General features: G+C 39.7%; 5 protein-coding genes across 16 annotated transcripts in view; 4 read left to right on the forward strand and 1 right to left on the reverse strand.

The window, feature by feature from the left end:
* LOC131130024 (discs large homolog 1-like protein) overlaps nucleotides 1–3049 on the forward strand; it is an 85723-nt gene extending 82674 nt beyond the window's left edge. For all 12 annotated transcript variants that reach the window (XM_058074058.1, XM_058074059.1, XM_058074062.1 and 9 more), the window contains one exon: nucleotides 11–3049. In XM_058074058.1, coding sequence (XP_057930041.1) covers nucleotides 11–117 — 107 coding nt within the window. In that variant the 3' untranslated portion in view covers nucleotides 118–3049. The remainder of the gene's footprint in view (nucleotides 1–10) is intronic.
* Nucleotides 3050–4305: 1256 nt separating this feature from the next.
* meltf (melanotransferrin) lies at nucleotides 4306–12789 on the forward strand. Its single transcript, XM_058074072.1, has 16 exons — nucleotides 4306–5175; nucleotides 5645–5799; nucleotides 6435–6534; nucleotides 6738–6923; nucleotides 7015–7171; nucleotides 8018–8085; nucleotides 8283–8467; nucleotides 9182–9347; nucleotides 9490–9635; nucleotides 9716–9812; nucleotides 9881–10075; nucleotides 10200–10353; nucleotides 10444–10511; nucleotides 11238–11425; nucleotides 11637–11829; nucleotides 11934–12789. The coding sequence occupies exons 1-16, from the start codon at nucleotides 5133–5135 to the stop codon at nucleotides 11993–11995; spliced, it is 2163 nt and encodes a 720-aa protein (XP_057930055.1). The 5' UTR covers nucleotides 4306–5132; the 3' UTR covers nucleotides 11996–12789.
* Nucleotides 12790–12869: 80 nt separating this feature from the next.
* ncbp2as2 (NCBP2 antisense 2 (head to head)) lies at nucleotides 12870–13925 on the reverse strand. Its single transcript, XM_058074074.1, has 2 exons — nucleotides 13819–13925; nucleotides 12870–13754 (listed from the first exon to the last, which is right to left on the reverse strand). Exon 2 carries the CDS (start codon nucleotides 13660–13662, stop codon nucleotides 13357–13359), a length of 306 nt encoding a protein of 101 aa, XP_057930057.1. The 5' UTR covers nucleotides 13663–13754; nucleotides 13819–13925; the 3' UTR covers nucleotides 12870–13356.
* Nucleotides 13926–14405: 480 nt separating this feature from the next.
* On the forward strand, nucleotides 14406–15298 carry fkbp2 (FKBP prolyl isomerase 2). The gene is made up of 2 exons (XM_058074073.1): nucleotides 14406–14979; nucleotides 15059–15298. The coding sequence occupies exon 1, from the start codon at nucleotides 14526–14528 to the stop codon at nucleotides 14940–14942; it is 417 nt and encodes a 138-aa protein (XP_057930056.1). The 5' UTR covers nucleotides 14406–14525; the 3' UTR covers nucleotides 14943–14979; nucleotides 15059–15298.
* A 1354-nt stretch (nucleotides 15299–16652) lies between these two features.
* Nucleotides 16653–18795, forward strand: ncbp2 (nuclear cap binding protein subunit 2). The gene is made up of 5 exons (XM_058073436.1): nucleotides 16653–16821; nucleotides 17190–17276; nucleotides 17653–17747; nucleotides 17900–18038; nucleotides 18414–18795. Exons 1-5 carry the CDS (start codon nucleotides 16747–16749, stop codon nucleotides 18489–18491), a joined length of 474 nt encoding a protein of 157 aa, XP_057929419.1. The 5' UTR covers nucleotides 16653–16746; the 3' UTR covers nucleotides 18492–18795.
* Nucleotides 18796–24388: the final 5593 nt, after the last annotated feature.

The following is a 24388-nucleotide window of genomic DNA, read 5'->3' on the forward strand; positions in this document are numbered from 1 at the left end:
TTCTCTGCAGCGATTGTTCACGGCTCGTCTCTGGAGGAAGTGTATTCGCAAGTCAAGCAGATCATAGAGGAGCAGTCCGGTCCTTACATCTGGGTGCCCACGAAGGAGCGACTCTGAGAAAACACAGCACCATACGACACGTTTGTAAAACACCAACTTTGGCATCACTCTCGGCCTGTTTCTCCGCTTCCTCACACATACCTCCAGGTTCTCACACACACATATTTACACAAGCACACAAACACAGGAGGCTGAGACTATCTGGAACTCCCACTTCCTCAGGAGGGAGGAGCTTGTGTCTTTCCAGCAGCCCATTGATGGATCTTCCGACAGCTCAGTTCCTTAATGTTTAAGGACGTGGTTCAAATCAAGGCGACATGTACCATTATCTGATTTATTGATTTCTTTATTGTTCTAACTATTGTTGTTGTCGTTGTTGTTTTCATATTTACAAAGGGTAATGCATTCACATATGGGTTTGTAACAATAATATTGTCACCAAGAGGCAGACTTTTGCACGCTGTAGCTTTAAGAGCATGTTTTTGGGGGACAAAATCTTGATCTCCTTCCCTTTGTGTCCGTCTTTCTCCATGGCATTGCTCCACTTTATACTGAAATATCTCTGTGACTCTCGCTCTGTCTTAACTACCGTTCTCTCCTAGCCTACCACTTCCCTGCCAGACTGCCTCAAACCTTTTAATTAAATATGAGCTGAAGTTTTAAATATGCCCTGGCATTGTGGTAAACATATACAAATATTGCTTAGAAATGTAGCATAAATATGAACACACTATCAACTAAAGCTATAATACAAACATTCAATTAGGTTGCATTCAAGTAATCAGGAGAGTGTTTCCGATATTTAGTCCGGATTGTGCATTGGGCCTGTTTTTGTCAAACCTTTAATCGTAACTCGAGCTCTTCTAAAGCCAAGGTACATAGAGAGATTTGAGAAGAATATGATATACTGTATTACAAAGTCTTTATACTCTATATGTACTTTGACCCATCATGAGGCCAAAAGGCTGCAGTGCAGTGATTTTTTTTCTCCTTTAGGTTTATTTAACTTTTCACTTTTAACACTTGGCTAAATGTGAGTCCTGCCTTCCCAGTTTACATAAGTTGGTTCAGTTTTAATCTACATGGATTCATATGCCTTTTCTGCTCTTCTTTTGTGGCTATATTTATATGGACATCATTATTCCAATATTAACCCAATTAAGGCAATACAGTGATAATACACTGTTACAAGTAAGTAAAGATTGCCAGAATAGTCCGTTCAACATTATTATTATATATAACTGTACTTGTGGACTTTGCATTTTTAATCAAATTTTATTTTAATTTAATATTATTTTAAATTAAAGGGCATTGAATCAATTGCAAGTGCAATTTAGCATGTCAAAGAAGATGTTTCACCTCTCATTCCAGCAAGTTTTGCCGGTTTATGCTGAAAGACGGGTGAGGACGTCTCTAGTCTGAGGGTATAGTGCAGGATCCAAAGATGTATTCTCTAAGGTAGTGGCACCCCACGACACACACACACAAACGGATGCACCTAAAACCAAAGGTGGCGTCGCATTTGATATTTATTAGAAGTTAACTTATTGAATTTTTTTAGGAAGGGATGAAATGAGAGCACCCTTCCTTCCTCTTGAGCATTAACTGCTCGGATGAGAGGCAGAAGACAAAAAAAACAATGCCCTGGATGAATGACAACATTCACAATTACAGTATGTACTTGAACATGTTAAGTGAACCCCAATTGGAATATTCTATGACCAATCACCACAGTTTGGTAATAGGAGTATCTTAGTCCATGTAAACATAACCATGAGTGTCTCAAGCCTTCCATCTTCTCCACTGTCAGTGCGGCATAGCTTTATAAACCACCACGACTATTACAAGTGTCATTGTTGTAGCTTTCCTTCTTACTGCTGTTGCACTAAAGGGGGCTTGCTCCTTAAAAGCATCTTTAACAGTATTTGAGGTGTGATTTTGAATATGTGATTGAGTTGCGTCGTCCTGTTATATAGCTTATGAGCTATATTTCAAGGCTAAAGTGGAGCTATTTAAGTCTTGCCATGTACATGAAGTGATTTTTGGAATTGCTGGTCTTGCTGAGCCTTCAGCTCCACCATGCACAAATTGCACCCGAGACTCGCCACATAAATGACCTTTGCCCTCGTGCATAAAACTATAGTTTGGTGGCATAGCCTTCTCTCCACAAAACGTTTTATGGGAAGCCCAGATGAGTCATATAATGTTAGTACATATCAATCCACAGGAAAAAAAATACTTCATGCATGAGTGCGTGCATGCACAAAAAGTGGAAGAAGCCATCATGATAATCATGAACCCTAAAGTCAGGCAGGTCAGCTGTCACCTTTTTGTAGTCTGGTGATTCATGAATACAGCTATTATTTGTTTACAAGAGAACTTCTCAGGGCATCATAGCTTCTACAGCATCCTCCAGGGAAATATAACAATTACTCATCATAGTTTTGTGCGGGGAACACTATGACTATGATTCATAAAGTCACAGTTCTCTTCAGAGCTCAGGTCATGAATGGGGCTTCTCTCGAATAAGGCGATGGTTTGTTATATCATGTCAATATCTTAAGTACTAAGATGCTTTGGGAAATGCAGCCCCAGATGGACCTTGCCAGTTACCTGTTTCCCATTTCCAACTTCCACCCTGAAGCTGACTTGGATCCCAGAATCTCACCGAGAAGCCAGTTCTGTTGAACACCTACATTGTGTGTGCTTTTTAAAGCTTAAACATCTCCCATTCTGCTCAAAATGTTGAGCTAAATTGTACTTCTTTCCATCGATAATTGTCTAGGAAACTTGGCATAATAACAGAACTGGACTGTGTGATTTTGGCTTTGTGCTTCGGCCGGGGGATCATGTCACATGTCTGTTAGAGTTAAGCACTGATGCAAAGAATCTATTTCAGAGATGGATCTCTATATTACACATTATAATATTTATCCCTGCGCTAACTGCCTATTTTGGTACAAAAATAAAGGTCTTTATTGAGATCAAATGTTTGTGTTGAGTGTTTCCTGCGGCCAGTTGATAATCGCTGCTTTTATTTGAAACCTCGGGTTCTTGAGTTCTGTGTTACAAGTGTTCATTTTGCATAAGGGGTTTTTTTTTTAGAGCTTCAAAGTCCACCAGGTCCATCTTCTAATCTCACTCAGCTCATTGAAAGGCATGGAGTCCAATGTGCAAACATTTACACCCTTAATCAGGTGACTCATTTTCCTGGAACAGTGACGACATTTTACATTTATGACGATTCTTGTAAAAATAATGAACAAAAAAAGAGCTTCAATGAGGCCGGATTACCTGTACTTTTCTGTACGTAGGTGGGTGGGGGCACAAATCAAACACTCTTATTATTTTTCTCTTGTGTGCTGATTCATTTGAGCTTGAGCTTCAACACATCAAACCTTATCAACCACCTGAAGTGTCAAAAAAAAGTTGTCTGTGATACTGTATCATCAAAGAAATAATGGTGCTGGATGACCATCCCTTTACCATCACTGCAGATACGTATACTAGAGGCTTTTGCCCGCTAGTAAACCCCTTGGAGCCACAGCTTGTACTTCTGAACCACCACTTTTATAAGGACAAATCTACAGGTACAGCTTGTTAATCTGATCTGAATCTGATATCAACATAAAATGTTTTATCGGTTGGTATCGATATCACATTTTTTCCTGATCATGAAAACCGATATTAAAATAATGCTAACATTCATTCCACCACAGGAGATATGTCATGTTACACATATCGGTATTGGTATCAGTATCAGCTGATATCGGTATTGGAAATTGAGAGTTGGACAATATGGGCATATCGGTTTTCAGCAAAAAAGCTGGATATAGCACTCCTGGATAGAGATGCTGGAGGGGAATTGGAATGGACTGCTTGTAAGTGGTCGAGTGATTAGCGTGCAGGCCTCACAGCTAGGACACCCGAGTTCAATCCCACCCAATCTCTCTCTGTGTGGAGTTTGCATGTTCTCCCCGTGCATGCGTGGGTTTTCTCCGGGTACTCCGGTTTCCTCCCACATTCCAAAAACATGCTAGGTTAATTGGTGACTCCAAATTGTCCATAGGTATGAATGTGAGTGTGAATGGTTGTTTGTCTATATGTGCCCTGTGATTGTCTGGCGACCAGTCCAGGGTGTACCCCACCTCTCGCCAGCTGGGATAGGCTCTAGCAAAATGAATGAATTAATGAATGCTTGTAAGTGCTTATCATAGATTTTAGATGCAGGAAAGATGGTATTAGTGAAGTTATATACTGTATAAATTTAAAATTTTGCATCTCAAAACAACTACCTTCTTAGCAAAGTGAAATTTCACCACTTGAGTGAATTATAAAGACAAACCTGTAAAAATGGTGTGTTTTTTTTAACAGTGCTATATATATGCTGCATATTTTACATGTATTATCAGCTATTTATACAATATTATCAACTTAGAGTGAATGATGTCACTTTTCTGTGGATTTTTTATTGATGATGATGATTATTATTATTATTATACATAATTTATTTTCAGGGAAAATGTGTTTTTGACCAAAAATATGCAAATATGAGGGGTGGTAAATGCACAGGAGTCTACTGTATTCACTTGATCAAGTGTATTAATCATTATTAGAATGCAACTGTATTACTAATATATTGCTTCATTCAGTAAAGATGAGGTCAACCTACAAGGAAGCAACCAGTATCCTTACACTTGGGCTGTTCCCACAGAGAGTGAGTCACTTGTGGTCAGTGTTGTGAGTGTCCACCAGTGGAAAAGTTCCACAGCAGCAGCAGCACAGAGTAGAGGAGGGAGAAGAAAACAGAGGTGAGGACTGTAAAAGACTTCTCTGTTCACACTCTACACAGTCTACGCTGGCACACACAAGTGTGAGGTGGCACATTTTCATAGTCGGCTACTTTTGAGTCTTGTGATAATGCAAAGATAGCTTGTGCAACACCTTTCCTGAGCATCATATAAGAACTTTGCCCTAAGTCTTGGAGGTATAATTGCACTTGGACTGGAAGAGGCGAGACAAGAGGAGCCTTTGACACCACAGACTGAGGCGAGGAGTACGTGACCGTGAACATGTGGAGTACAGCGGGAGCACTTCTATTATTTCTACATGCTGGTAAGACACATATATAAAAGTTTGCATTAACTATTTTTTTAATAAAACAGTCATCTACCACTAACAGCAATTATATTTAACTCCATGATGACTTATTTCCTCTTTAACTAAAGCTGGGTAAAAAAAAAACATGCTTTATAAATAAATACAGAAGTATTACTTTTATTTATTATTTATATTTCACAATCAGGATTATTATTTTATGATGATGATTGTTTACTACAGATGAAGGGGAGCCTTTATGGAGTTATTACATTTAAACTGTGAATAGGCTAGATTGGATAACCTGATTTGTTTGCAAACATCATATCGCTACCAGACAAAGGCCGCGACCCAATGAAAACTGGTCTGCGACCCGCCAGTTGAGGATCACTGATCTAAATAACTAGCATGTTTAAAACAAGGAGGTATTAACATCTATAACATTTTCCGTAAGCAAACTAATCCATATTCTCTGTCTTTCCCTTAGTGTTTGGTCAAAGCAGCATCAGATGGTGCACCATCTCAGACGCAGAGCAGAGGAAATGTCAGGCCATGTCCTCTGCTTTTGCCCAAGTCTCCATCCGGCCGTCCCTCAGCTGCGTCCGTGGAACCACGGTGGAGAACTGTGTGCAGAAACTGCAGGTTGGATCCTAACTGCTTACATCATAATTGGCCTTTACTTGATGCATATCAGTGACAACCAGAGGTCATGGAACGCTGTGGAAGTGGTACAGCAGTTATCAGACATAAGATAATGAGATAAATGTTGTACAGTGATGAGTTGTAAAGAACAAAGATCAATCTAAGTGCACCACGGATCCATCACATGGATGCTTTAACAGGTTAGTCTTCTCATAATTGTTGACCCACTTTTGTCAACATACTGACTTCCGCATCTAAACAAGCATTGAAAGTAAAGGTTACCATGGGAACTCCATAATAATTGCATTTACATGAACTCATTCATTCATTCATTTTCTACCGCTTATCCCAGCTGTCTTTAGGCGAGAGGTGGTACAGCCAATCACAGGGCACATATAGACAAACAACCATTCCCACTTACATTCATACCTATGGACAATTTGGAGTCGCCAATTAACCTAGCATGTTTTTGGAATGTCGGAGGAGAAAACCCACAAATTCACGGGATAACATGCAAACTCCACACAGAGATGGCCGAGGTTGGGTTTGAATTCGGGTCTCCCAGCTGTGTGGCCTAGCCACTCGTCCGCCGTGCAGCCTACACTTGAACTATAATGTCTATTTTGTACATGCAGGTAAACGAAGCAGATGCATTGTCCATGTTTGCCCCTGACATCTACAAACTGGGGAAGACTGCTTCATTCAAGATAGCCGCCAGCGAATCAAAAGCTGATCGTAAGATTCCTTTTTGTTATTAAACAACCACCATACATCCCAAAGGCCATGTTTGTTTTAATAGTGGAAGAACTTGTTTAAGAAGGGTCAGTTTCAGTGTGTGGATGAGTTAATTATTATTTCACTGGTGCTTTCTTTTACCTGTTTGTCTTTGATAAGCAAGTCATCTCGCCCTGATTCTGACATGTTTCCATGAAACTCAGGTACTGGGGCTTCCTACTATGCAGTCGCTGTGGTGAAAAAGACCAGTTCTTCCATCAACATCAACAACCTGGCTGGGAAAAGGAGCTGCCACACTGGGAAAGGCCGCACAGCCGGCTGGAATATGCCAATCGGATACTTCATAGACCAGGGCTACATGTCTGTCATGGGCTGTAACATCCCACAGGGTAAAAAAACCCTTCATTGTTCAACAGAGCTCTCAATAACAGAAAGTGAAACAAGATCTGATGTTGTGTGCTAATATGTGTGTGAGCTCAGGTGTGGCACAGTTTTTCAACGCCAGCTGTATTCCCGGAGCAAATGAGGCCGGTGACCCTGCGTCTCTGTGTCAGCTGTGTGTCGGCGATAGGAAAGGACAACACAAATGCGAGATGAGCGCGAATGAGCAATATTACAGCTATGAGGGAGCTTTCAGGTAACATGCAATACCTGCACGGGCAAGTACGACAATCATGGCCCAATCATGTTGAACGATTTGGAATTTAAACCTGAATTTCACTTCCAAATTTCCAAAAAAAATTGTGCATCTGTGCATTCTAAAGATATAAAAACAGCTAAAAAGAGGTAACTACGTAGTTAATGCATAGATAATGAGGCACATCTATTCCGCCGAAAAAGACGATAATAATAACAATGTTATTATTGCTTTTTTAAATATGCAAGTCACATTATGTAAATGGGGTATTTTGGGAGTTTTTTCCAGAAGGCGTTACATCAGGAGTGGGCAAATATTTTGACTCGTGGGCCGCATTGAGTTAACAAAATTGGGGGGCCAGAACATATTGAGCATACAACATGAGCCATAGTTTGCTCACCCCTGCACTACGTTCACTCGTAGATACCTCTTTTTTTTAGCTGTTTTTATATCTTTATAATAACAGAAAGGACACAAACATGCATGTTGATGTCTCACATAAGGAGTGCAGTTTTCCTTTATAGCTACACAAAATATCATACATATAACTTTCTCAATGGTTTGCATCCATGCATTTTGCATTGCTTTAATTTTAATGATATAGCTTTTAACTTGTTCCGACACTTTAAAAAAAGCTAATAATGCTAAAATGTGACTTACATATTTATAAAGGACCCTGGAACTGAATATGTCAACATTTTCTGTGTTTAATTTGTAAGTCGGAGGTACATGAGCATCTCAACAAAGTATAAAAGTAATCAGATTTGATGCCAAATATGAACTACATCTATCTACCACTAAGAACCTTGCATTGTTTTTAACCTCAACTTGTTTTGGTTTGTATAGGTGTATGGCTGAAGGTGCAGGAGATGTTGCCTTTATCAAGCACACAACAGTTGCAGAAAATACAGATGGTAATGTTTAACTTCATTAAGTAATCTGATAAACACGCTGTGGCCAAAGTATTAAAAGACAACTCTTTCATTTGTGAACCGTTATAACTTTAGTGCGGTGATCAAATGTGTGCAGAAAGTCTCCTAGTACTTGTCCACATAATGTATATTTGTTATCCCAGCCATGGGTGACTCTTACTACTCCATATTTTCACCAGGCCATGGCCCCAGCTGGGCACAGACACTGAAGTCATCAGACTATGAGCTGCTGTGTCGAGATGGCAGAAGACTTCCTGTCAGTCAATGGCAGACATGCAATCTGGTCCGTGTCCCATTTCGAGGCATTGTGGTTGGCAATCACGTCACTCCATCTGTGGTGTTTAACATGCTGACTAACGGACTGGTAGGTGTTAACATCTCACACATACGTATACACTACCTACAGGTTCATAAACCTTAAGCAATATACAGTACAATATCATCTTCTCATTTGAGTTTTAACTCATTGGTTATTTACATGTGGAAGTTAGTCCATGGGTGCATAAGTTGGCAAAAATGGTTGACTGCTTTGTTTTGTAGAATTGTTAGCTTCCTTATATTGCTTAGCAGCGTTAACACGACACAGCTCCAGGAAGTGGCTTGGGGTCAGCATCGCCGGGCCTACAATAATTGTTGGTTATGTCGACATTAGTCAGCCAGTTTGATGGCCGGCATGCTAAGCGGGTTCCACTGAATTTCACAATTTAGATTCAAGCTACAAACTACACATGAATTTATGTTCATTTGAATCATCAACATTAATTCATTCATTCACTACCGCTTATCCTCAAGAGGGTGCTGGAGCCTATGCCAGCTGTACACCCTGGACTGGTCGCCAGCCAATCACAGGGCACATATAGACAAACAACCATTCACACTCACATTCATACCTATGGACAATTTGGAGTCACCAATTAACCTAGCATGTTTTTGGAATGTGGGAGGAAACCGGAGTCCCTGGAAAAAAGGGTGGAATTGAACTCTGGTCTCCTTGCTGTGAGGCCTGCGCGCTAACCATTTGGTCGCTGAGTGTCGTTAATTTCCACTCAAACTGAAACATAGTCTTCCCTGTCTGCAGGCCCAATCTGGATTCGCCATGTTTTCTTCCAAGCCTTACGGAGAAGGAACGTTACTCTTCTCCGAGTCGTCCGTCATGTTTCAGAGCTCTGAGTATGATGACCCAAAGAAGTGGATGGGTCACTTCTATCACAATGCCATGAGTGCTATGGACTGTAAACTTCCAGGTACCTCTCTCAACTACACATAGTAACTATTAGAGTCACTCATTACTTTCCTAAGTACTAGTACACATTGTACCTAGCTGTGGTACCTACAGTTGTGTTGCCAGTGCCCAGAAAAAGTATTCACCTGTCTGTCTATCCATAGAAAGTACCTTGCGGTGGTGTGTGCTGTCCAATGGAGAGCAGAATAAATGTGCTGACATGGGCGCAGCCTTTCAGAGAAAAGGTTTAACTCCAGCCGTTAATTGTGTCTATGGGAACTCTGTAACTGACTGCATGAAGAAAATAAAGGTAACAAACAACTTGCTAACAATAAAAACACAACCTGGTGACAGGTGGCTTCATGTCATTGTACCTCACTTCCTGTGTAGAATAACGAGGCCGATGCCATCACTTTGGACGGAGGTTATATCTACACAGCTGGCAAAGAATACGGCTTGGTGCCCGCGACTGGAGAGAGCTATACAGGTACAAAGAAGACAGATATAAATAGCAAACATATACCACAGACTCACGCTGTTTCTATATTCCTCCAGCGGAACGAGACGGCGCCATGTACTATGCGGTGGCGGTGCTGAAAAAGAGTAGCTCTGATATCAGGAGCCTTGATGACCTGAAAGGCCGTCGCTCCTGTCACACGGGAATTGGTCGCACAGCCGGTTGGAATATTCCTGTTTCGACCCTGATAGAGACAGGCTTGATCAACCCTCAACATTGTCAGATAGCCCAAGGTCAGTGTGTGTAGTAGTGGTGAGAGCTGCACTAATAATAGTGCAGAAATAGTTCCACCGTCTTGGTTGTGGCCTGTGGGCATAAACTCATAATGGTCTTTTTCCTCTATGGTTCATACTGTAGCGGTGGGCGGGTTCTTCAAGGAGAGCTGCGTGCCAGGTGCTAATCAACCCGGTTTCCCAAGCAACTTGTGTTCTTTATGTGCGGGAGATGGATCAGGGAACAACAAATGTGAGAAGGGAAAGGATCTGTATGATGGATACGATGGTGCCTTCAGGTACTAAAATCACCCACACCCAAAAACACATCATTTTACTATCACTGGATAATGACTCTTGAACATAAAATGCTCTTTTTTTTTAATTAGGTGTCTGGCAACGGGAGATGGAGATGTAGCTTTCATCAAGCATTCTACTGTCTTCCAAAATACTGATGGTACGAACAAATCCTGCACGGTAGTCCATAATCATGCCATAGACCAGGCTTTGTAATCTATGATGGTATTTACATGAAGTAGTATGAGGACATGACATGACAATTCAGTAATTTAGTGTATATTCTAGTATAATTGTTGGATGCACGGTGGTCGAGTGGTTATCGCACAGGCCTCACAGCTAGGAGACCCAAGTTCAATTCCACCCTCGGCCATCTCTGCGTGGAGTTTGCATGTTCTCCCCGTGCATGCGTGGGTTTTCCTCCCACATTCCAAAAACATGCTAGGTTAATTAGCGACTCAAAATTGTCCATAGGTATGAATGTGAGTGTGAATGGTTGTTTGTCTATACGTATGTGCCCTGTGATTGGCTGGCGACCAGTCCAGGGTGTACCCTGCCTCTCGCCCAAAGACAGCTGGGATAGGCTCCAGCATGGTAGAAATTTAATGAATGTTGGTCACTGCAAACTCAAGCGTGTTGATTTTCGGCTCCACTCAACAAGAGAGTCAGCCACCAGCACTGGGCAGCCATCTTTCTCTTGCTCTGCCTTCACTTAACAATGAATACTCTTGTTTGACCTTAATCGAAATTGAACACAGTATAAATATTAAGCATACTGAAGGAAGTATTCCATTCCAGATACATCCCAATTGGTACGCTTCTGTACCCAAACGAACACATGTTTGGTTACTTCTTCAATTTCAATAAATTGCATGTGTTTATCCAGGTAACTCCACCGAATCATGGGCTACAGATCTCCTGTCCAAAAACTTTCAGCTGCTCTGCCCCCACGGCACCAAAGCAGAGGTCACTCAGTACAGATACTGTAATCTGGCTCGTGTCCCCTCTCATGCTGTAATGGTGCGGCCAGGCACCAACATCCATGCGATCTACGGACTCTTGGATCATGCACAGGTACTAAAGAGTACACATACAAAATGGATATACAAAAGAAAATATGTTTTTGCAATTTGTAGTGTTCACTCCAGGCAAGAATGTTCTAGTAAACTACGTTTGGGTGTGAATGGTTTGACTCTGTCATGATAGGAATTATAGAAAATGCACAGCGGAATAACCACTGACCATTGACCCAATCATACAACTGTCATTCTCATTGTTTCTGCAGGCATACTTCAGCAGTGACACGGGTGTAGAGTTCAGGATGTTCGACTCACAGGCATATGAAGGCACAGATCTTATCTTTAAAGACTCCACAGTTCGTCTTGTGGGCGTAGGTGAAAAAAAAACCTACGATGAGTGGTTGGGCCAAGGCTACTTGGACTCACTTGTTGACATGGAGTGTAATTCATCGTTTGCAGGTAAACAAACACAACATTGTATCATAATATAGTGGTTCACTAAGCTGGCATGCGTCAAGCATTTTGAAAATTTGAGTTGCTTACACACTGTCTTTATCTTCCAGTGATTTCTAAGCTGTGGTTGGTTGTCGTAACGCTCCTCTGCTCCATGATGATGACCATCTGAACACCAACACCGCCAAGCACCACATCCTCTTCTTCTTCTTCTTCTGTTCTCTTTCTCTCATCCGTACCTCGTGTAGGTTAAATACACATATTATAGGTTTTTATTATGGCATGATCATGTTGAGGCAAATCAGTGTGATTTGTATCTACTACAGAAATGACCGTGTGATGCACTATAGCCATTTGTTTACAGAAGGTGAGCTGCCATATCAGAGAATATGCTGTCACTTGTTATCTGTGGCTTTGGTTTATCTTCAGTAGGTTTACAGACAGGTTCTTCATAATGTACTACTGCACATGTAATTGTCATATTTCCTCATTTTTTAAGTCTGCAATATTAATTTCATATATGTTCTTATATCCAGAGTTGTACTTTTTTATATGATGTTCAGATGCCATATCAGTGTATATGTACTGACTCATATTGTCGGAAATGAGTGCATTCTCTTTCCTTCAAATGGAGATTTTATTTCAATGTGAAATGATGAACTATGTAACTAATATTTAGTTGCCAGGCCAGTGAGCCTGCACAGGTATTGCTACATCAAGCTACGGGATTCAGTTGTGTATCTTTCATTCATTCATTTTCTACCGCTTATCCTCACGAGGGTCGCGGGGGGTGCCGGAACCTATCGCAGCTGTCATCGAGCGAGAGGCGGGGTACACCCTGGACTGGTCGCCAGCCAATCCAGTTGTGTATCTTGATGAAACAAAATAAATTCAAATGCATCAAAAGGCCATTGTGTGTGGTAAATTCAAACATTCTGCATCTGTCACATGATCTACGGGCCTTGTGCTTGATAGCAATGCAATGACTGAATATAATGAGGCTAGATTACCATTACCCCATCTTGGTTGCACCATAATCACACATCTTTTAAATTATATTAATATATTATCTGTAGAACACTGAGCTCTTATTATTGACCATAAGGGGTGTCACAAGACTGTATGTGTGACAAAAGGGCTTAATCCGTCCGTGCCCTTGTTCTATGTAACAGACGTGCAAATGTAGAGTGGATTGTTGACAAATGCACATGGCAATATACTGCATAATTATTGAGTTCCTTTTCATTTATTATGTGATTAATTCATTTATTTATTATCGTCCCAGGTCTAATGCCAAGAGACATTTTTTTCTACATTATCCCATTCTTGGCACTTTAAAATGGCATTTATAGCAATAAATTAAGATACAAATTTGAGCGAGATTTCCTGCCTGGTTTTTAGCTGTGATTCATCACTGTTCATTGTTGTGTGTCCAAGGAAGCGACTTGCTTATTGCAGTGATCCTTGCCCCACAGTTCACTTCAGTGTTTATCATTGTAGATTCTCTCCAGAGGCAATCTGGTGAAGTTGATCTCATTTCTTAATCTGACGGGTTCCATCTTTCCAGCCAATCTTCACTTCCTTCACAAATGTCTCTCGGACCTTCCTGAGTCGCCTGCCGACGTCCTCCACGTCCCCGGGCACCTTCCCAGCCTCTTCCCGGACTTGTCGCAGCGTCTGGGACCGCAGGACTCGCTGCGATGCGTCCTTGCCGGCTATCTGAGCCTTTGTGATGGCGTATGCTGTAATTTGTGCTGCTCTGCGGATCGGGCGAGATTCCGCAAGCTTCTCAACAACGTGGAGGTTGTTGAGCAGCGACAGTAGCATTCGAGATAGCATTGTCAACCCCGCCGGGCTCGGAGCTGGCCGCTGGCTTAGCGTAGCAGGCTAACGAGTTAGCAGTCCTGGTACCTGCCTTAAATATTTCGACCCTGTAAATAGAAATATGTTTAGTTTAAGATACATATACCTTCACGGAATATCGTGTTGACTTACTGTTAACTTCCAAAGGTGTAGGTGACTGAATATTACGTCATTTTCTTATTCGTCTATGTATTTATGGCGGTTGGAACAAACGTTATTGGTGCATACCGCCACCTACTGTTACGGAGTATGCAGTGAATTCTGAACCTCATTATGCAGTTGTATTGCTTATATTAATGTATTTATTTTATGTAATGATACTTGTGTTTGTGTTGTCATGAAAAGATGTGTGGGGAAAGGGGAACGGACAGAAAGTGACTAATGATGGCGTATACGGAAATACGGGGTATATGTTATTATTATACTAATAATGAAAAATAGCCAACTGAGAATATGCATCTGAGATCGACAAACCCTTGTTGCCTTCCATTGTTATTTATGATTATAAATCACAGGATCAATAATAGTTTCGGTAAATAAAAATATTTTAATCCCAAACGTACTGAACTCTTTTGAAATATGTAAATACAACAATACAAGACAATATAATAAAAATACTAAATTTGAGCCTTCATTTTCTGTTACTGTTATTACCTCCAATTGTGCAAAATAAATTGTAAAAAAAAAAACATTCTACGATTCGCTCAGCCCTAACGGATGTCCATTTCGTCGACTGATGCCCCACTTCCGTTTCCATCTTCACTCGTATTAGATTAACACATTTTAGTGCTCGTGAGCTGCGTGGTTCGATTTAGACGCAAATCAGATACACTGCAAACATGCGGATGTTTCTGTTGTTAGCGGTAACAGCACTGTCTCTCAGCCCCATGCTGGTCTGCGGGTCGGAGAAGAAAAAGCTGCAGATCGGCGTCAAAAAGCGAGTGGACAACTGCCCCATTAAGTCCAAGAAGGGAGACGTGCTGAACATGCACTACACGGGCAAACTGGAAGACGGCACCGAGTTTGACAGCAGTATTCCCCGGGACAGACCCTTCACCTTCACACTGGGCACCGGTCAGGTGATTAAAGGTTGGGACCAGGGCCTGCTCGGCATGTGCGAGGGAGAAAAGAGGAAACTCGTCATTCCCGCGGAGCTCGGCTATGGCGACCGGGGAGCTCCACCGAAAATACCCGGAGGAGCGACACTCATCTTCGAGGTAGAACTACTCAGCATCGAGAGGAGATCCGAACTTTGATGAAGGAAGGACGCTGGAAGGAAGTTAGTTTCGAAAGGCAAGTTATTCTAACAGCTACAACTGTCCGTAAATTGATTGAGATTGTTTAATAAGTCATGGCTCCTTCTGGTTCCTAGGAGAAGCTGACATCTACTGGGGACCAGTGAGGCCCACCTGATGTTTAGGAGTCTTCCATGGGCCCTTACACCAGCAGAGCTACTACTTTTGTAATGTGTTCTGCTGTATTGGATCAAGGATATTGAACTGATTTGAAGAATTGTTAATCTTTTTTTAATCACACAAATGACACATGTTCTCACAAATGCTGTGAGGCTGGCATAAGATGTTACTAGCTTTTTTTGTTGATAATAAAAAAATGAAAATTTGGAAAACATTTGCAGATGTAATTTTTATTACTTTGAAAGACATTTTAAATATGGAATCCATCCATGGCTCTAAATATGCTTTTTTTCCCATAGACTATCGGGGTGTTGTTTCATGTCTAGAGGGCTCTAATGTTAAAACGTATTTAGAAGGTCCTAAACAGTTTTTTTATGTTTTTGTTACGCGCTAATGATGGATCTGCGCGATCGATCGATAGTGCTGCACCCAAGATGGATCCATTGTTAGCGCACAAATCGATCGATTTCTGCGCCCGGGATGGATGTGTGTAGTTTGTTCAGATGCCAACAGATGGCAGCGCTGAGCGTTGTTATAAGAATCAACAAGAAGTCGATGCATGCAAATTTCAAATCTTTGATTAATTGTCAAGCAGTTCACTTTGTTACCATTCTCGGCGGGGGGAGTGTGACCCCTAACCCCTAACCTTGTCATTGTATGCAATTAGCAGATCAACGATTGTCATTATATCATCAGCGCAGTGTCAAAGCATCGGTCTCCAGTTATATCCATCGAGATCACAGAAATCGATCGATTTGTGCGAACGATGGATCCATCTCGGGCACAGCGCTATCAATCGATATTGGCGCGTAATATTTTTACTATGATCATATTCAATTTATAAATGAGGAATCATACTTTGTGGAAATTCACTTATCACACTTGGCTTGGAACCAATTAACGGCTTTGAATGCTGGTGGCCCCATTGCAATACCCAACCATGACAGGCCTCAACCTTCTTATGTATATGAAATACATCTATGTTTGTCTATTTGTTAAGATGATTCCTATTTAGACTGCACACGAAAAAGCTGCATCACAAATGGCTCGTGCGGCACTGCCGTTGGCATAAAGGCCAGAACTTCCCCATTGCTCTCCTGGTCTCCCAACGAGTCTGGTGAGTTGGCTCCACTGCCCTGCTGACAGTCCATGGCACCATAAAACATTCTGTGACATAGGATACAAATCAAGACAAATGTATGGCATGTTTGATTTTCTAGGAAGACTTGACATGATTGTGATGGTCAGTACATTTTTGCCAGTTGACCCAGAAGAACATTTGTGAGGTCATAAGTCACTGGAAGAGGGCCTGGCTCACTGTTGCAATCCATTTGTGTTGCATTGCAGTGTTATTGTTACTGAATACTGTAAAGCTGATATATATTTTTTCTTCTCTTCTAACTTTTATTATTATTATTGTTTCTTTTGAAGTCTGAATCTATCATTGGTCTGTGCATTTATATATATAAAAAAAAACGATCTGAAAATAATCTGCAACCACAAGATGGCGCCTCTCAGCCGTCCCGAGGGTCGTGGTGTTTCACCCGGACTTGTTTAAAGGACGGACTCATCAGCCGGAATCTCCATTGTTGTTTCACGAAGCTAACGATAGAAATTGCAAGCTACCTTCCTCTATTTATCAACAATGTCTGTGAAATTGAATGCCCTAAATAGCGATTCTTACATTGATTTCAGTAATTACAGAGACCAACATTTTAAGGTAAGAAACAGCACTAAATTGCGCTCTTAAAAAAGCCGGTTCGACGAGTTAGCAAATTGAGCGAATGTTCAAGAACATTTCTGTTCCTGTAGGGACACTATTTCTAAAAACGCTCTTATCTATTTGTGACACAGCCTGTATTGAATTGTGCAGTGCTAATTCGTTGTAGCATAATGGCGATTTTCCCCGAAGCAGATAATATTTCGAAAATACCTTTTAATGGACATTCTAAAATGCAAATAAATGGTCGTAAAAATACTGTTGGACATATCACCGCATATCAGAACTATAACGAGGCCTATAAATAGCACAATGACGACGTCAAAGTGAATGCTTGTGTGAATTGTATTTTATTATGGTCTTTCTAGGGTAAGTGCCACGAACAGGAGAAGCTACTGGAGTCGAGTCACACTTTGTATGTTGGGAACCTTTCCTTTTACACCACAGAGGAGCAGGTAGGACATACTGCTAACATTTTCTCTACTAAACAGCATCAGTCTAGACAATGGTGCACTGTTAATAGAGGTTAATAGTGATGGTCATGGTGGAGTTTTGTTCATAGGAAATGTGCAGTACATGAGTAATATCGGTCCGTATAAGACACAAGAGACATTGAATCAATGTTTTTAATAACTTCAGACCCTCCCCTAGCCATTGGTCAATGTAGATGCCTACTACGTCACACATTTTTAAACTGTATAAATTCCACTGACCTACTTAAAATTGTTGAAAACTAGCATAGTATGAGTTTTTTTAAGCACATGCTTTAAATTGTTATGAGCAGTTTTTATTCCATTTCTGATCATTGGTATTTCTGTTTCTGCTGGGCAGGTACATGAGCTCTTTTCTAAAAGTGGAGACGTGAAGCGCATCATCATCGGTCTGGATAAAGTCAAGAAGACGGCCTGCGGGTTCTGCTTTGTTGAGTATCCTTTTGAATTTCGTTAAAATTCGTTTAAAATAAATGCACAGCAAAAACACCCCAGATCAAACCTATCTGTTATTACACAGTCTACCATTTTCCCATACAGTAATGCCATAAGAGTCTACAATAGTCCTTAATCCCAATTTGTGTAAGATACTATACAAGGGCAGATGCAGAACATGCGATGCGCTTCATTAATGGCACAAGGCTTGATGACCGTATGATTAGGACTGACTGGGACACCGGCTTTAAGGAAGGACGACAGTATGGTCGTGGCAAGTCTGGAGGACAGGTAAGTCAATTTGTTATTAGCTTCAGTTATAGCCAAAGCCCCGGTCTCAACTTAATAAAACTTAATAAAAGTGGCTCTGCCTGCCACTCAGCTGCCCTAGCATTTATAGCAACACACATGAGCGTCTTAAATTGTTTTTTTAGTTTTATGTCTACTATTTTTGGTAATATTATTATGTCAAAATTTTGTTGTGATGAGTAAACTTTTGATCACAACTGTATATTTCGTCAGATTGTAACATGCAAATGCGTTACGATTTGCCCGATGCCAGAAATTGGAACACTGAGTCCACCGGTTACGTTTTTTTGCACAAGATATGGAATGGTATAAATAGATTATATTTAGATGCTTGTTTTTTTCCGTTTCTCTGTCTAGGTGAGAGATGAGTACAGGCAGGACTATGACCCAGCCAGAGGTGGCTATGGGAAGTTGGCTCAGCAGCACAGAGTTTAAGACCGCCAAAGTAGCTTTTAAACAGAGTCTCTTGATGACGCAATACCAGTTTGTTTTCCCCCCAACACTGCCATTATGTGTTGAAGTAACCACATATTCAATACATTTTTGAAAGAATCAATAGCTGGTATGCACCAACGACTGGACTCTTGATAAGTGGTATTTATTGTTTTGATGGACTGTCCCTATGACATGCAGGATTTCAGTCATCTTCACAATGTGTATTTTTTTTCTAGAAGTTTTCATTATTTCTTATGTTCAAACATGGAGTGGTATTTCTAATAAAATGGTGTGTTTTGTCTCATGTCAGCTTGATATAGAGGGAACAGAAAGAAAACCTGTTATTACATGTTTGTTTTGGTAATTTTTACCAATTAAAATGAATCAAATATGTTCCATCAAATTTGTTTTTAAATAAAGTTATGTCTTTCTACCTCTGCCAGTGAATTTCTTTGTCAATACTTTTTGGATACTATTTTGGTTGCTTCTCGATCTGAATTACCGCTATTACTGATGTTACATACAATACAACATGTGGCGAGGTAGAGACCAAGGAAAAAACACCTATTAATTATTATACTATGATTATTATTATACTATTGTTAATATAGTTTCCAGTGTTTGCTGGTTGGGAAAACATTTGAAACAACTCTTTATAGTGTCAGCTCCTTTACACAATCACTAACAAGATAAAACATAGCAAATGAATCAATGAATGCATCTAATAATAATAATTCATTGATCAATTTTTGTGTTGGAACACATGAATTCATGTTCTGGTAGCTACTGAAATGTGTGGCCAGTAAGTGTAGTGCTCACTACCTCTGTGTTTTTTTTATAGCCACAAGAGGGCACAACATACCTGTTAAACTGACTTTTTCCACGCAGGAAAATAACACCCTCCAGTTTGTACAAATTCAGTAAAACAATGGACAGTTATTTTTTCTCTGAAACTAATTCATCATGTTTGGTTTCATAGCATTACATCTGAGTTTTTCTAGATCACTTCAAGCCATTGTCTACTTTAATTTTGCACAATTATGTGGTAGGAGTGTACTGTGATTTTTTTTCAGTTTGTCCTGATTTAACTCTCCTTCTTTTATCTTTTAATCACAAAATTCAGTGTTAATATGTTCCATGCAAATCCATTATAGCTGAACGATGCCTAGAGGGACCTTCATGTTTAAAAAGCGAAGGAGAGGGCTATCGCTAAACTTGCAGGTTTACAAAAGTTGGATGAAATGACATTTTGTGTGTGAGTCAGATGGTCAGATGCTGTGTGCATGGGGAAAAGGCATAACTTTAAGAAACCATGGCAACCTGACATTTCCTCGTCTCAGATGATGCAGTTTGACAATGAAGAAAACACCAGAACAACCCCTTGGAAAGCAACTTGATTATTAGAGTAACTGACTTTGTGTTGTTCCAGGTGTGAAGTGTAATTTACCTTTAAGCTACTGAAGTATTAAGTCAATATTGATAAATTATTTTAACAGTCCAAGATGCGTTCATAACCGAAGGAAGGCAAGGCAAAGATGTAAACAAAAACTGCTTAAGAAGCATATCTGGTATATTGTTTGGCGATTGTTATTAATTTACTGAGTCAATGAAGCATCAAAAGAGGCAATAAAGATGTTATTTTAATAAGGGGAAATTATTACCTATTTTAGATCAGGATATGTTATGTATTATGAATACATATACAGTCTCATGGAAAATGCTTGACTTATTTCTTCACTAAAGTGGACACATCATCGTCACTATAACAACACTGAATAGCCCCCTTCATCATCTTTTTTAGAAGTGAGTGCCTACATTGACTTTGGTCTAAAAAAATGCTTGTGGAAAATTGTGTGTAGTGATGCGTCATATGCAGGGGATGAAATGTATTATCATTTGGCTTTGCACCAGTGGATGCATTTTCCATTCCTGGAATAACATATTTAAGACTTTAATTTAGGTAGGTTTAAAGTAGGTTTCATCAACTGTTTTACTTTACTTAGAAGTATTCATTGTATATATAAGTAGTGCTGGGCTGCCTAATTTTTTTTTTTAATCATGCGTATTGGTTTACGACATTTCATGGTTACGAATGCACTCCCAGAAATTTAATTTTGGTTACACTCAGCTTGCTCAAGAACTAGTCACAGCACACGCAACGGATGAATACAGTAATTTGCGGCTCCACGGTGTAGATAACATCACTTTTTAGTTAACTTTTTGCACTTTGTGTGTCCCAACTGTAAGGCAGGCTCTCCTGGTGGAAAATCACCAAGGAAAAGAAAATCCATCACAAGGGAGGTGAAAATGAACATCATAAAAAGCTCCCAAAAGAAGAGAAACACCCACCAAAAAGTCTTACCTTTGGTCTTAACCATTCAGAAGTTACTCCTGTGAAAGCGACAGTAATAACTAAGCAGAGCAGTGGTTTTATTATTGAGATGAAAAGCTTGCGAGTGCTTTGGCTGGTAGACCAGAACCAATCAATATCTCATTGAGGCCAATGTTTATTCAGGAAAAAGTTAAAAGATTGTTATATTTGTTTGTCTACCTTTCTCCTTCCTCCTCCCATTAAGCCATATGAAGCAAGCTAAGAAATTGAAGTTTTTAACCTTACAATACTTGTCTTTTTTGTGTCTTTTCTGTTTTCTGCGGACAATGTGAGTGACTTCATTTAGGTTTCGATTCAACTTACATCAAAACTCGATGTCCATGGCAGTCCAGGAATGGAACTTACCCATAACCCGAGATCACCTGTATCGGTTGGGACAAAATGCAGGACTGAAGTTCACCAAAGAGTGCAGCGATGCACGTAGTCTGCTAGAATTTCAGAACAAACAAGAACTGGAAAACACGGAGGTGCGGACAAACTTACATGGATGATTTAATTCTAAATCTCTTTCAGAAGGGGGGCACGATAGAGGGTAAATTCTTGTTATAAAACACATGAGACTAAGTTCAAAATAAAAGTGGAACATATACAACTTTTGAATTAATACTTGGCGTATAAAATGCAATTAATCCTGTGAAAACACTGATTTTTGTAAACAGTTTTCTTGCATATTAATAGATTATGAATTAGCATTAATGAACTCAACAAAGTGAAAATGCAAAGACACACTTGACTTGTGCTATCATTTTGTATCTAAAAATTCAAATTGTGACATTTCTAACATTATATCACCTTTCTTTTGTTGAGAGAGTTTCTACCTGTAGAGGACAAAAATGTTTTTGTGTTGAAAACAACACAATGCCATTAGAGACAGATGGGCTTGAAGAAATAAAATGTTTTTTTCTTTTCAAGCAGAGAAGAGTAGAAGAGTATATTTGGTCTGCCTGCCTCTTGAGGACTTGGGGAATGGACAAAAATCAAAAGTGAAAAGATCAGGGCAATAGCCCAAGGCAAGTGGCTCCCAAACTTTTCACAGTTGCGTATTACCCCTTCAGATATTTGACCTGAAGCCATGCACCTCCTTCTCCTGTACACTTAAACCTTTTAAAATCTCCATTTACTTGAAATATTGAACATGATTAATTGGTTAATTCATTTTATAGTAATTATCCGCCCTGCATATCTTTTATTTCAGCCTGATGTTGGGGTCGTTCTGTTTAAATGGGTTGTACTTGAGCTTCACTTTTGTCCACTTTTGTCTGCATATGGCATCTCGGTGTGGAGTTTGTATGCTCTCCCTGTGTGTGGGTTTTCTCTGGTACTCTTTAAATCAGGGGTCTCAAACTCAATTTACCTGGGGGCCACTGGAGCTAGGGTCTGGGCAAGGCTGGGCCGCATCAGGTTTTCAAAAAAAAAACAAAAAACGCATTTATTAAAAACAGAAAAATATACAAACTTTTTCAGTGCTTTGGTTGCGATTTTCTACAATAAAAGCTCTGATAAAACATTCCACTGTTCTCAAATATCTTAATTTTTATTTTTCTGCACAAAATAAGATGAAAAATAAATGAACAAATCAAGAATAAAGAAAATCAATCAATCAGTAATAAATAAATATAATAATAATAATAATAAGAAGAAGAAGAAAACGGCAAATAATAAAAACTTTTTTTTCAGATTAAAATTAACAAAGCATTATTAGAGCCCTGTAGACATGACAAAAAACGACTATAGTCACATTTATACTTTTTTATTTACAACATATTGCGCAACTGCAGGGTCTTGAGACACATGCTAACTCGCAAACTAGAGAGCTAGCGACTTAAACGGTAGCCTTCAAGGTATTTCCTTTAAACTTAAATAGCCAAAAACTTACCACTTCCACACGGATAGGGAGGATAACTATTAACAGTTATTTAACCTTTAACATGAACATTAATCAAACGTAATAATTTTTTCTGGGTACATGATACCATACAGCATCCATATCAAACTTGCACGGGCCGCACTAACATTAAACTTTCATATCAAGGCGGGGGCCTCAAACTAGTGTCCTGCGGGCCACATTTGGCCCGCGGGCCGCATGTTTGAGACCCCTGCTTTAAATTGTCCACACATACGAATGTGAGTGAACTGTTTTTCATTTTTGACAATTGCCGTACTGGGAACGTCGGGCTGAAGGCATTATCAACTGCATTAAGAGCAACAGAGCAGGTGGAAATACTCTCATTACTGATTGCTAATGACTAGAAAAGTCATTTGAATTAATTTTCTATGATGAACTGTTCTGGCTCCTCAAACTCACACTGTAAAATATCCTGAACTACAATGACTAAAATTCAGTTTGGTTTACTACATTGTGGGACAGCTTTGAGCAAATGTTACACATTCCACAGTAGTTGTAGTCTCACCAGAAAACATTGATTCTGTCACTGAATGGAAGAAAATAATTCTTCTGCAGAAAATAATTTATATATTATTCAACTCTGAGCCAAATACATATATATATATATATATATATATATATACTATATATATATACTATATATATATATATATATATATATATATATATATATATATATATATATATATATATATATACAACCACTTTCCAGTGTGCACCTGCCTTTGTGCCCAGTTGTGCATCTTCGAAGTAATCTGAGTCAGAAAGCTGTTATGTGACTGGTATGCTACCAGGTTGTTAGTGCTCACATCCCTCCTGTTAGGAACCATTGACCCTAATAATGCAATTCACGCATCACTGTACTTCCAATACTCCACGGCTGTCTGCCTGACATACCTCACCCTCCACGCTCAACTCGTTTGATACATTTTGTAACTTTCCCCTACTACTTACTCACAGAAGATCGATGTCAGCTGAGTGGACCATATTTTAGAGTGGTGGGGGTTTGGTTGATTGATACAGCCTGGTCTCCAATTTTTTTTCCCCCTACTTACCAAATGATTCCCTCCAATTGTTCCATGATGATGCTCTGTGCATCTCAAGACATACACTGTTGACATGCAGCAGTGGCGTGCGGTCCAAAAAAAAAAAAAATATATATATATATATATATGTTTGACTCCTTTATGTATCTAACTTTAAATATGGCTACCGCAAATATTGTGTTAATCTGTTTTTTAATCAGGCAAAAAGGATTTACTTCCTTTATGGCTGCTTCCTCAGTATTTATATAGGAAATTAGACCACAGCAAACAAATAAAATAATCCAAGTGTTCTCACAGTACAATGTTGCTACAGAATAACAATCCAGTCTGGATTGTAGAACTTTTGTTAATTTGAGCTGTCTGAACATTCCTGGCATTTGGCCTTTGTAGGTTTGTGCCCACTCTCTGTACACTCTTGGAATTGTTTACCTTGCTATTTCTCAGACACACTGGGCTTGAACTCTTTTGAGTGTTTGGACTGAACTGCTCTTCCTGAACTATTTACCTGTTATCCTGTTTACCAAAAGAACCTCTTTGTGTAATACGTTTCTGT

The sequence above is a fragment of the Doryrhamphus excisus genome, chromosome 5 (genome assembly GCF_030265055.1).
Source record: "Doryrhamphus excisus isolate RoL2022-K1 chromosome 5, RoL_Dexc_1.0, whole genome shotgun sequence".
Lineage (NCBI taxonomy): Eukaryota > Metazoa > Chordata > Actinopteri > Syngnathiformes > Syngnathidae > Doryrhamphus > Doryrhamphus excisus.

Excerpts from the sequence above, each read along its gene's own strand:
- ncbp2as2 (XM_058074074.1), bottom strand. The coding sequence starts at position 13,662 with ATGCTATCTCGAATGCTACTGTCGCTGCTCAACAACCTCCACGTTGTT.
- meltf (XM_058074072.1), top strand. The coding sequence starts at position 5,133 with ATGTGGAGTACAGCGGGAGCACTTCTATTATTTCTACATGCTG. Across the intron at positions 6,535-6,737 it reads CAGCGAATCAAAAGCTGATC|GTACTGGGGCTTCCTACTAT; the intron begins GTAAGATTCCTT and ends CATGAAACTCAG. Across the intron at positions 10,076-10,199 it reads ACATTGTCAGATAGCCCAAG|CGGTGGGCGGGTTCTTCAAG; the intron begins GTCAGTGTGTGT and ends TTCATACTGTAG.
- fkbp2 (XM_058074073.1), top strand. The coding sequence starts at position 14,526 with ATGCGGATGTTTCTGTTGTTAGCGGTAACAGCACTGTCTCTCAGCCCC.
- ncbp2 (XM_058073436.1), top strand. The coding sequence starts at position 16,747 with ATGTCTGTGAAATTGAATGCCCTAAATAGCGATTCTTACATTGATTTC. Across the intron at positions 17,277-17,652 it reads TTTACACCACAGAGGAGCAG|GTACATGAGCTCTTTTCTAA; the intron begins GTAGGACATACT and ends TCTGCTGGGCAG. Across the intron at positions 18,039-18,413 it reads GTGGCAAGTCTGGAGGACAG|GTGAGAGATGAGTACAGGCA; the intron begins GTAAGTCAATTT and ends TTCTCTGTCTAG.